This window comes from Asparagus officinalis, chromosome 2, assembly GCF_001876935.1.
Source record: "Asparagus officinalis chromosome 2, Aspof.V1, whole genome shotgun sequence".
Taxonomy (NCBI): Eukaryota; Viridiplantae; Streptophyta; class Magnoliopsida; order Asparagales; family Asparagaceae; genus Asparagus; species Asparagus officinalis.
In genome coordinates, this window is record NC_033795.1 from 60,193,816 (window position 1) to 60,207,046 (window position 13,231).

At 39.1% G+C, this 13,231-nt stretch overlaps 1 protein-coding gene across 1 annotated transcript in view; it reads left to right on the forward strand.

Moving 5' to 3' along the window:
* LOC109831233 overlaps positions 1 to 7,821 on the forward strand; it is a 12,059-nt gene extending 4,238 nt beyond the window's left edge. The window contains exon 4 of the mRNA XM_020398569.1: positions 7,769 to 7,821. Coding sequence (XP_020254158.1) covers positions 7,769 to 7,810 — 42 coding nt within the window. The 3' untranslated portion in view covers positions 7,811 to 7,821. The remainder of the gene's footprint in view (positions 1 to 7,768) is intronic.

Sequence of the window (13,231 nt, forward strand, 5' to 3'; positions counted from 1 at the left end):
CGGTTCAGTTCGGTTGTTCAAAATTTGATAAAAACCAACCAAACCGATCGTTTGCTCATCACTAGGCTTTGGAGTAGTTCTCCCTTGCTCAAGATGATGAGATCCTCTCGGGGATGCCCAACATTGGCCTCCACCAAGACCCAAGGGCTTTCCACTGAGAGGGACTCTGATCGAGCAATACTGTTCTCTTGACATGAGCTCGTACGAGGTCTCCTAGCCAAATTTCAAGAGGAGCTAGATGCTGAGAGGGCGGCCCATGAGAAGGCTGAAAAGAAGGTCACTGCCATGAGTGTGGAGCTAGAGGCTTAGAAGCGGAGTGACGGCAAGTGGCGTCGAGAGCTAAGGACTCGACAAAAGATGATCGAGGGTCTCCAAGCGCACCGCAACAACCAGTCAACCACGATCGCCATGCTTAAAGAAGAGATCGGTCACCTCCAGCATCACATCTTTGAGCAGGACAGCCGGATGAGATATTTGGAGGCCGAGCTCAAGTGTGATACGTGAGAGAGCAGGATCGCATTCAAATGTGCCCAAGTGGCTCTCTGTCATGTCGAAAGCCTTCAAGCGTAGCTAAAGGAGAAGGTGAACGCCCATGAGAAGATGAAGAAGGAGGTGCCCCAAGCGGCAATTGCGGCCGAGAGACCACAATCTGAAATGCAGACAATGGAGGATTGCCTCAGTCATCTCGAATCTGAGGCTTATAGGGTAGAGGTTGTGGAGAAATACCATGACAGCCCCCTAGGCAAGTTCGAGGTGGCGTTGACATGCAAAGCCGACTTCGACTATCTCTTAGAGCAGCTCCCTCGCAAGTCTCGACCCGAGCCAGATCATCTTCATTATCCCTCTTGGGTCGCTAATTGCCTCGATATCTTGAAAGAGATAGAGGTGAAGGAGGTGGACTAGTACTAGATGTGGATAATGAATACGAGGGAGGTGAGGAGTTAGGAGAGGGCTCGGCGGGGGACAATTGGGCCGTTGATGATCAAGATGAAGAGGTTGCCCATGCTTCTCCTCAACCGACTCCCACTCCTTAGCTAGGAGCCGCGCTCTTCAGCCCTACTCTGTATCTGAGTCGAGTCCCATGAAAGCTTCATGTATCTTTTTCTTTTTGTTGATGTAAATATTGATGTAAATATTTTGATAAATGAATAAAAGTTATATTTTTGCTTTCTCGATTGTTGTATTTTTTTGTCTTGTATTTATGTTCATCTGTGGTTTACCTCATTTTGAGATTTGTAACTAGGATGAGTTGGTTCTTTGGGTCGAGGTGACTCAGCTATGTAAGCAGTGAGTTAGTGCGACTCAACCTCGTGCCTTGGGTTTACTTGTGACGACTCGGCTCCATGCTTCTTTGAAGAATTATGGTACTAAAAGATAGCATAGTGAAATAGTTAGAACCCAAAAGATTTTATATCACATGTGGGTCTTACAATCAACATTACTGGAAGTATTTTATGAGGTGCTCAATGTTCCAAGGATGTTGTAGGATCCTTCCATCAGGGCTTTTCAATTGATAAGTGCCGAGACACACTTCCTCAATGATTGTGTAGGATCCTTCCCAATTGGCAGCCAACTTGCCACACCAGACGTCTTCGTTGAAGATGGCTTTTCGAAGGACGAGATCACCAATGTTGAATCTCCGAGGCTGGACCTTACTGTTGTAGTGCCGAGTGATGCATTAATGATTGATGACTTGGGATCAGAGAGTTTCCTCGTGAACTTCATTGATGAGGTTGAGTCTAATTCGAATCCCTTCTAAATTCAAGTCTTCATCAAAATGTTGTAGTCAGATTGTGGGCATGCCGACTTCAACTGGAGAGACCACATAGGCTCCATAAGCCAGCTTGAGGGGGTTTCTCCTATGGAGCTCTTATGGGTAGAGCGATAAGACCATAGGATCCCTGGCAGTTCTTCGACCCAATTTCTGACTGGTTTGTCCACCCTCTTCTTTAGAGCTTGGAGGGTGTACTTGTTGGTGGCTTCTACAAGTCTATTGCTTTTCGGATGTGCGACAAAGGCAAATTTGAACTGGATATTCCATTCTTCACAAAAGCTTCGAAAGCCTCCACTGTTAAATTGAGTACCATTTGAAAGCACCCTAGAGGGGGGGGGGGGGGCTGGGGGGGGGGGGGGGGTGAATAGGGTTTATGCTAATCTAATCTGATATTAATGTTGATTAAAACTTATTAACAATCTATCCTAGCAAGTATGATATTCAAGAGATATATGCAAGGGTAAGCAATATAAACAAGGGTGATATAAACATGCAATAATGGCGATATCAACAAAGAGTACAAATATAAATGAACGCCAATGACAAACACAAACAAACAATATGATCACGGAGTTCGGTCAACCCTTGACCTACGTCTCCGCTCCTCACCTCGAGGAGATCTCCACTATCACAAATGGGTTTTCGACGTTCACCCAAAAATGTTTACAACTCCACACAATCTCGATTTTCTAGCTCACCGAAAACTCTCACAATCACTCACAATGTAAACACACTCTACACCCTCTAAGTGTTGGCCCAGCCCGTGTCCTCCTCCTCAAGTGCTCGCATTTACAACCTCTCTAGACTTTATTACCGATGCCACTCCTCTTGGAATCGACCCCGTCTCTCACCACACACTTCTCTCGGTGTACAAGTGTAATACAATGTGATTCTCACAATTAAGCTCAACAACTAATGCTTTGTTCTCTATAATTGATGAGAACACAATGTAAGCCCACACTCAATGTTACAATCCCACAACCCCAATATTCTATGTATGAAAATACTAAAAGTTAAAATGAATGTGTGTAAACAATGAGTGAAAATGAGATATAAACTCAATTAAAGTCTAGCTTATAGAAATGAAAATCAAACGTATAAATAGCTAGAGATTGAGTTTAGAAAACTTCTCCAATGAATACAATAGAGAGAGAGAGAGAGAGAGAGAGAGAGAGAGAGAGAGAATGATGAGATAAAATCCCAAACACAAATTGATGATCTCCTCTTGTTCTTGTGAAACCTTCTTCACAAATCAAACTTGTAAACAAACTTTTAAAACCCTTAAACTCTTGTAAACTTGTTTTGAAACTTTCTTAAACATCCATATAAAACTATGAAAGTTGAGGGTTTTTTATAGCCTCTTAAAAACAGCCAAAAACCCACAAAAGCGAAAACTAGCCGTTATAGGCTGAAACGACCAAAATACCCCAAAATCCAACATTCTGGAAATTTGCTTATCTGGCTTTGTAAAATCAATTAAAAATAGTAAATCAACTCCAAAAATCATAAAATTTTTAGGGAAGGTTCTAGACATGTAGATAAAAACATTAAAGGAAAAACTTTCTAAAATATCACTTCCCATTTGTGAGAAATATATATTTTAAAATAGATAGTCTAGATTCTAAAAACTGCTAAAATACCTAATTTTGTAAAATCAATTCAGCATAGTAAATCAACTCCAAAAATGATAAAAGTTTGGAAAATGTTTGTAAACATGTAATAGAATATGTTAAAAAAAGAAATTTCTCAAATTACATTTCCCATTTTTGAGATATCATTTATTTTGTAAACTGTTCAAAACATAAAAATATATTTATATACGTGTTGTTAAGTTTTCATGTTTATGTGACTAAACACATTGTTTACCAATACCAAAACAAAAAATGATAAATATAAAACATGTATATATGTATATAAATAAGTATATTTATTTCATATTTATATAAACTTGAAAACTATAAAACCAAAACATATATGTGTGTATATGATTGAGCTTAAAGTATCTACACACATAGTATAAACCCAAAACTAATTTACCCAAGCTTGATTGATCTTCAATGAGCTTGACTTGGATGCGGATGAAGCTGATCTTGAATATGACTTGAAGTGCAAATGGCTTCATTCCACTATTCCACCAACCTCCGTTGAATGTCATCGTTAAGGCGCAATTCCATCTAAACTCCAACACATTGTTTATCTAGAATAAATAAGAAATTACAAACACTAGATAAATAATATTAGTTATAAATTGTTTGTTAAAACATCATCAAAACAAAAGGCCAACACCATTGCCGGTGATGAAAGAGAGAGGAACATCAAATCAACTGACAATGGACCTCCACACAATATTGGTGATATTGCTCTTGCTAATTTTGGCCAACGACTTAGCTTTGATCCATTTGGTGAAGTAATCAATGGCAATAATCAGGAATTTTCGTTGCCCAGAGGCTATTGGGAGAGGCCCTAATAAGTCTAATCCCCATTGAGCAAATGGAATGGGGCTCAAGATGGGGGTGAATTTAGTGGCTGAAATCCGTGTTATGGTTGAGATGAATTGTCACTTCTTGCACTGAGAGACGAGTCTCCTGGACTCGGCTAAAATGGTGGGCTAATAATATCCTTGGCGGATAACTTTTCAGGCAAGAGTTTGAGCCCCTGGGCGATTCTCACAAGTCCCTTCATGAATCTCTCTAAGAACATAGTTGGCCTTTACCGGCCGGAGACATTGGAGATAGGGCCCCACACTACTGCTAGAGTATGACATCCGATAAAGCTGGTTATCGAGCATGAGATATCGTCGAGCATTTCTATGCAGACTCTAGACTTTAATTGCATTCTCTGGTAAGGCCCCCCATTAGGTACTGGATGAGTGGATCCATCCAATAGGGTTTCGAGGTAGTCTCGGTTTGCATGACTGGGTTTGAAGTTTCCATGATGCTAGGGCACTTGAGGGTGTCTGTATGTACAGCCCTTGAAATGGGTCCTGAGCTGATAGACTCAAGCTTGGATAAGGTGTCCGCTCATGCGTTGAGGGCGCGAGGGACTTGGCCGATCCTGAAATATACAAAATTCTTCAAGAGCTCTTTGACTGCCTTTAGATATAATATCATCCTTGAGTCCTTGGTTGCATACTCTCCTTTCACTTGGTGGACCACCAGTTGGGAGTCGGCTAGGATATAGATGAGTTCGGCCTTGACTGCTAAGGTGGCTCGAAGACCTGCCAAGAGGGCTTCATATTCGGCCTTATTTTAGAGGCGAAAAATCAAAATATATGGAGTGCTCGTGCATCGACCCATTGGGGCCACACAGGACTACTCGAGCTCCACTGCCTCCTTCTTTGGAAGACCTGTCTACCTTTAGCAACCACCAAGAGGCGAACTCGGGTGAGTCATGCTCGTGGAGACAATGCTTCCTAGAAGTATGCGCCTTCACTGTCTAGGATGTTGAGGACATCGGTTGAGGAGCATCATAGGTAGAGATGGCTCATCATCAAATACCGTCGACTCTATCGAGAAGTCGGCCAAGGCTTGGGCCTTTATGGTCATTCTCGGCTCAAACTATACATCATATTCACTGAGCTCGACCAACTATGCGACCATCCTTCCAGAAGTTGTTGGGCTGCTGAGTGCCTTCTTCAAAGGCAGAGTTGTTCATACCACTATGGTGTGTACCTGAAAATAGGGGCGAAGGGAATGAAGAAGGATTTCTCAATAAGAGTGTAATTGAGTTCGGCCACCTTCAAGATCCGACTAATATAGTACACCGACTTCTGGGTATTGTCCTCTTCTAGAATCAAGATAGAGTTGATGGCTTCGGGAGAGCTGAACATGTAGAGATACAAGATCTCCCCTTCTATAGGTTGACTCAACAGCGACTTGGCACTCAAGTATCTCTTGAGGTCCCTAAAAGCCTCGCTATATTCATTCGTCTAGCCATGCTTTCCTTCAGCTCCTTACTCCCTCTCAAAGTTTTAAAGAAGGGGAGGCTTCTTTTAGCAGATTTGGAGAGGAAACGACTCAATGCCGCTATCTTTCCATTTAGTCTTTGGCCGCCCTTTAGCATGCAGGGCTCAGGTAGCTTCTCTATGGCGGCTATCTTTTTAGGGTTTATTTCAATGCCTTGCTGAATAATCATGAATCTGAGGAATTTGTCCGATTGTACCCCAAAAGCGCACTTGGATGGGTTTGAGTTTTATGCGATAGTGCCGAAGGACGGAGAAAGTCTCTTCAATGTCAAATAGGTAAGACAATGCCTATTTTTATTTTACAAGGATGTCGTCTATGTACGCTTCTACATTATGGCCGATCTGGGGCTTAAAGAATTTGTTTACTGGCCTCTAGTCGGTGGCACCTGCGTTTTTAAGATCGAAAGGCATCAGCTTGCAGTAATAGGTCCCCTGGTCTATAATGAAAGAGGTCTTCTCTTGGTCATGCTCCGCCATGAGGATCTAGTGTCAGCTAGAGAATGCATCTATGAAGCTGAGTGGTTCATGACCCGCACTCTTGTCCACAAGTTGATTGATCCTAGGAAGGGGGTTGCTATCATCTGGGCAAGCTTTGTTAAGATCTGTGAAGTCAACGCGCATCCTCCACCTGCCAAAGGACTTCTTCACTAACACTACATTGGACAGTCACTTCAGGTACTACACTTCTCGGATGAAGCCGGCTTTGAGAAGTCGGTCTATATCTTTGATTGTCGCCTTTTGTCTATCGAGGCTGAGACGTCTCTTCTTTTGTTGAATCGACTTGGTGTGTCGATTGACTGAGAGCTCATGGCTCGCCTCTTCCGTGGGATTCCTAGTATGTCTTTGGGTCCCAAGCAAATGCATCAACATTCTCATGTAGGAATGCGATCATAGCTCTTCATTTAGGTTCAACGAGGCTTGACCTAATCTTGACCTTCTTCACTCCATCTAGGTTGATAGTTATCTCATGGAGTTCTTCGGCAGGGGTTGTTTGCTCTCGTTCTAACACTTTTTCCATTTGGAGACTTGTCTTTTCAATCGGCAGGTTCTCCAGTACTCCTTTTCCTTTCATCGAGAGCAAATAGCAGGATCTAGCATTTCATTGGTTGGTTTTAGTAACTCCGACTCATTCATGAGTTAGGAATTTTACCATCTGGTGGTAAGTGGATGGAACCACCTGCAAATTACTAAGGGCAGTTCTTCCTATAATGACGTTGTAGGCCGACTTGATATTCATCACTAGGAACTAGGTCTGTATAGTGGACTGATGAGGGTATTCGCTAACCATCAGGAGGAGAGTGATCATCCTTTACAGTAGGAGCAAATATCCAATGAATCTGATAAGAGGACCCCGACAAGGTTGCAATTTGGATTCATCGATGCCCATCTAGTTAAAAGTGTTGATGAATACGATATCAGTCGAGCTTCCTATGTCGACCAAGCTCCTCTTGACCTAGAAGCTGATAATCACATTTTTTAATTATTTTTATACCCTAATTATCTATTTTATTTAAATAAAAATATTACTAATAAATGTGTTTTATTTTAATTTGCAGGTTAATGAAGGATTAATGATTAAAAGCCCAAAAGAATCAAACTCCTTGATTTTCTATCATTTATTAAAGTCTAAATATAAAGACAAAAGAAGACCCAAGAAAGCTTAGGGATCCATGAAGAAATCGGATCAAGAAATCATAAAAAAATCAATCTGTTGCAAACCAATTGGTCGGCTAACCGATTGGCCTATCAGTTAGCCAACCGATTGGTTTGCAATAGAAAATGTTTTATAGCTGCGATTTAATCCTTGATCTCTAAGTAAAATCCAAATGTTCTCATTCATTGCTATAGATATAAATAGGGGTAGAGGCTAAGCGGTTTGAGTGTAAAATTTTTTGTAAAAACTCTATTTGGAGTGGAGGGTTACTCTTAATTGAGAAGACATTTCAAAAATTATAACTTTATTATAATTAATAAAATAATATTTTTACCTCTTCATATTTTTTTTTTCTTCTCTTTGTTTAATTATGCAGATGAAGATGAAGATGAAGATAAAGATGAAGGTTTGCTTTTAAGAGTGAGAACCCTATTGTTATGTACATTTTCTCTTTTATCTTTTATTTTCTTGTAATATTTTTTTCTTGTTTTAGATATTCAAGATTCTAGATCCCTCCTGTTTTAGATTTATTTTGATGTTTGTAGAGTAAATTTATATTCATGTCTTTATTTTCTTGTATTTTAATATAGATTTAATTTCTTGCATAGTTTAGATTTTATTTTATTGCATCATTCCCCAAGAGGCTAGAACTCTCTTGGGAATTAGTTTTTATTTTTATTCTTTTTCTTCTATTCTCCAAGAGAAGAGAACCCTCTTGGGAATTAGTTTTTATTTTTTTTTCTTCCTTTTATTCTCTTTAGTATAGATTTTATTTCTTTATTTTTATTTTCTAAGATGTGGAGCTAATTCTTGTAGGAATTCTAGAATTGTATAAAACTAGTGTGATCTCTTTTATAATTTGTGAATTATTCTTTTGTGTTTAAAATGATCATGCTTAGGATAATCAACTAGAGAACTAATTTGTAGAAGAAGAATTTGATAATCTATGCTTATCTTGAGTGGTTTGGTAGATTATGTTTATGAATTCTAGAATTACTATCTAGTTGTTATTCTTTTCATGAATGTTAATTTTACTTAGTTGATAATTTGATAGGTTATGCATTTCTTAAGTGGTTTGATAGTCTATGCTTAATAAATATAAAGTAAAATGTGATAAAAAGAGAATAGTTCGTAATCAATAAATAAAATTGGTTAGTGGATTCAATTCTAGAATACTCATATCTTTAATTGAATCCTCTAACTTTTACCTTCTTGATTTTCCTCTTTATTTTTGATTTTCTTTATTTGTTTATTGATTTTATTTTCCTTTAGTTTCTTCATTTTTCTTTCTCCCCTCTCAATCTAATTTTGTTTTATTTTCATATTATCATGACCACTCTCTTTATCTCTCCACAACCATATTCTTTCATCACTCCTAAATTATCACACACACAACTTAAGAATCAATTTTGATTAATTCCTATAACACCTTCCTCGTGGGATTTGCAATCTTTTATACTATAACTTGATGGTTGTGTGCTTGTAACTGTGGATTCTATTTATCCCCCTACCAAGTTTTTGGCACCGTTGCCAGGAAGGTGCTTATAAGTAGGATTTTATTTATTTTGGTTCTTTAGCTTGTGTGTTTTCTTGTGAAGGAACCGCTTTGAAGATTGAAGATCAAGGATTGAAGATTGAAGATTTACTTTTAGCAACTCTTCTTTCTAGTATTTTTAATTTTACCCGTTTAGTTAGTTTCCCTCAATTAGAGTCAATTAGGATCTAAAAAATATTTTTTTCTTGTCAACGCTAATAAAATTCCCTTCCAATTGAATAAGATAATAAATTCAAATAAGAACTCTATCTCACTTTTGTTTGATTGTTAACCCTAATTAAAAAAATAAAAATATTTTTTTTTGCATCCTTTTGTAATTACTTTTAATTCATAGGGTTCCATTACATATAGCTAGTAGGAATTTACCCACGTGATTTGAGCATTTTGATTTGACACACACTTGAATACATTGTTAAAGGTAAAAAACCCCTAATCAAGATAAGGTGAGGGATTTTATCACTCTTTTCTTAGCCCACAAAGCACTAATTCTTTACTACACAAACCCAAGCCTTTTAAAACCCATTAACTTTAGCTCCTAAGGACTCGAGCTCATTAAGGAGCAAGAAATTCTTAAGTGAACCGGTTCAAGTTTACTTGAATCCGTTGGTGTCTAAGGTAAAGTTTAGGGATTACGTAAAACGCTCCATAAGGAATGAGATACTTAATTGATCTTTAATCTCCTTCTAGTACTATCCTTACCTGGCTAATTGACCAAGTAAACGTCAATCTTTTCACTAAAGTAGTTTTTGGTTAGGAGCTGGTCTAGTTGAGTTTAGGCTTAATCCTAGAATTTAAAAGTGATTGACACAAGTGATTGCTCTTGATTTATTTTAGTTAGGTTTTTCTTTTATCCTTTTTCATTCTCCCAATTTCTTTTGGATCTTTTAGTTTTTCTCAAAAAAAGAACTTTTATTTTTCTTAGAATTCAAAAAAAATTATCATTTTTTTGGGGGATGCAAGTTTGGAATAGAAATAATTCCAATCATTTAATTCGTGTTGAACCATCTTTTGAGACCAACGAAATGGCTAATCCACCCGTTCTTCAAGATATGTGTTATCTAACTAGGAATGCAATCTCATCTTGTATTAAACTTCCCGAGGTTAATGGAACTAATTTTGAGCTTATACCGCATTACATAATTATGCTTCCAAAATTCTTAGGAAATGAAACAGAAGACGCTTACATTTTTATCTCCGAGTTTGAGAAAGGTTGTCATATAATTAAGATTAGAGAACTATCTGAAGATGCGATTAAGCTTAGATTTATTCATTTTGCTCTTAAGGACAAAACCAAGAAATGACTGTATAGCTTACCCACAAATTTTATCTCAACTTGGGATAAATTTGTCACCATTTTCCTGAAGAAAAATTTCCCTACCACATAATGGTTAAGCTGAAAAACAACATTTATAACTTTAAGATAGTCCCGGGAGAGCCATTCTGAAAGTATTTTGACAGGTTTAAGGATTTTCTTATCCAATGTCCTCACCACAGTTTACAAAAGTGGCGATTATGCCAAATCGTTTATAAAGAATTGGATTATTTTTTAAAAACTTTCTTAGAATCAATGTGTGAGGGGGATTTCATGAAGAAAAATGCCGATAAAGCTTAGAAATTTTTAGAGAGTTTATCCAAGAAAACCATGCAGTAGGAACACTATGATGACAGAGTTTCATCAGTTCCCTAACCCAAGTCTTGTGTTCTTTTGTTAGAGTCAATCATTGCCTCTGAAGCAAATATGTCTACAATCCTATGCAGGTTAGAAGCCTTAGAAATTAAGGAACGAGCTCCAACTCAAATCAATTAAATTTCTAGTTCAGGTTGTCACTATTATCTTCCTCCAACTCATGTTTCAGAAGAATGTCCCCTCTTAGGAAACAATCAATTAGGCTAGGTAAACATTGCCTTCTGTTTACGTCGAGAACAAATTTCTTTGTGGTTTCCATTAAAATGTTTTAATAGAAATAATTGAATGAGGTTTACACGTGTAAATTTCCTCTCTTTACAAAGAAACAAAATTCGTGCTCTCTAGAAACACATGCAGAAACTCCTACGTAGTAGCTTCTTCTTGCATGAGATCTTTGCATGTTCTAGGGATGCGTAATCTGTGGACCACCGAATCTATGTTCCCAGCCAGAAACGAAGAAGGTTAAAAGTTGATGTTTCGATGTGGAAACAAGAACTGAAGTGAATATCTTAGCAAAGTTAGATGAACACTCTTATCGAGATCAAATCTAAGTTCGAACTCAAGGAAACACCAGAAGGCTTTGAGGATGCTTGAAAGTGGATGAATAACTCTCTCTTACTGTCACGCCCCGCTTCCCAAAATACCCGGGGATCGGAACGTGAACAAGCCCGCGACGTATTAGATTGAGAAGAAATATACACTATCTTTTTTTTTCTTTTCTTTTCTTCTCTATCCAATACGCTAAGCGTCTGGAAATAAGTACAATACGAAGTCACAGGTTCCCGATCACACATAGCAAGAATATAAAGACAACCCAGAATAAAAATAGACATATCATAAATGAATATCATCCAAGACATAATATTCGGGCCAAACATGCCCTTATACATATCTGAACAAGTGAATACTGATGAGGTGCAAAGATACATCGAACCATAGAAATAGAACGAACTACAAAAGTAAACAGGGACCAACATATAATAAAAGAGACGACTAGACTTCGGCTTCTTCTTCTGCTCTATCTGCAAGGCACTCCTGCTGAGAATCCTCTGGCTCCTGCTGATCTCCCAGCTGAACCTGTTCTTCCTCTAAGTCTGACGTACACCAGAGAAATAAGGTGTACGTTAGGGTGCATGGCACACGGCAAGACCCCACAAAAGACAAGAACGAACGAAAACCCAAGCGGAAAATGATACGCTAACCGAAACGACAAAAGAACATGCAACTGGTAATCCAACAAAATCAACATGCAAAAATACTACTAAAACACTATAAACATAAAGCATCCAAAAATCGATCAGGTAACGAGATCATGCAGCTAGCGATCAGTTATCTCACACAGAGTCAAAGTTCACTTGATCGGATATCTGGTTAACAACCACATCTCACTAGTACCTCAGACCCACCCCAGTGCGAAACGATTCACTGGTGCGAGCCTGGAAATAATCAACAATCATAATATCACATCACCTCAGACCCACCCCAGTGCGAAACGATTCACTGGTGTGAGCCTGGAAATAAATAACAACATATCCGATAACATGAACCCAGACCTTCCCATCCCAAGTCCAAGTCAACAACTCATATCTCACGGGTCACTATGGTCAAGCAATACTCGCGATTTTCAACTATAACAATGTATAAATGCAATGAATACTATGTAACAGTGTCATGAATCATGAACAGGAAACGTGAATAACTACTAATAACAGTGCAAGATGGAACTACAACTATCAAATGATTATACATGAAAACTCACAATTTCCGATCGTCATGATCACAAAATTATTAATTCAAAAAAAATAATCTTTTCCAAAAAAATTCCTTTTAAATTATTTAACATTATAAGTATTCAAAACTAACCCATTTTCCAAAATAAATTCTTTCAACTCATTTATTATTATAATAATTCAATTTAAACCGTTTTTCCAGAATAACTCTTTTAAAAATATTTCCCATAATAATAATTCTTATTAATCTAGAAAAATATTAATTTATTATTTGAAATATCGTCATCAACAGTCCCACGCAGATAATAGCAATTCATAATCTAATCTATGCAACTAATTAACGACAGATATAAATAGGAATTGACGAGTCAAGAGGAGCGGGATCTTGCCTACGGGGTTCGTCGAATGAGTCGACGTCGACGATGTGAGCCTACGGCGGGGCGGTTCTTCCACTGGATGTGAGTTGACATATCGTCGAACATGTGACGTGCGATGGAGGCGGTGGTTGGTAGTGACGAAGGGGGTGCTCGCGGAGGAGGTCGACGAGTGGATCTGTGGAGGACAGCGAGCTCGGGAGATCGGGGGTCGACGGAGTTGGGTGGTCGACGTCGGTGGTCAAGGGGAGCCGGAGATGGAGGACTGGAGGCGGAGGGTGACTGTTGGGGGATGGAGGCGGCTGAGGGGGCTTCGCTGGCGGCGAACAGGGCGGTGGACTGGTGGTCGACGGCTGTCCGACGACGAGAGGCGTCGTGGAGCGGATCTGGGCGAGATCGGGGCTGTTGGCTGCCGGCGAAGGGGTGGGGCAGCGGTGGCGAGCTCAGGGCGAGGGCGAGGCTGCAGGCGGGGCGGCGTTGTCGGCGTCGAAGG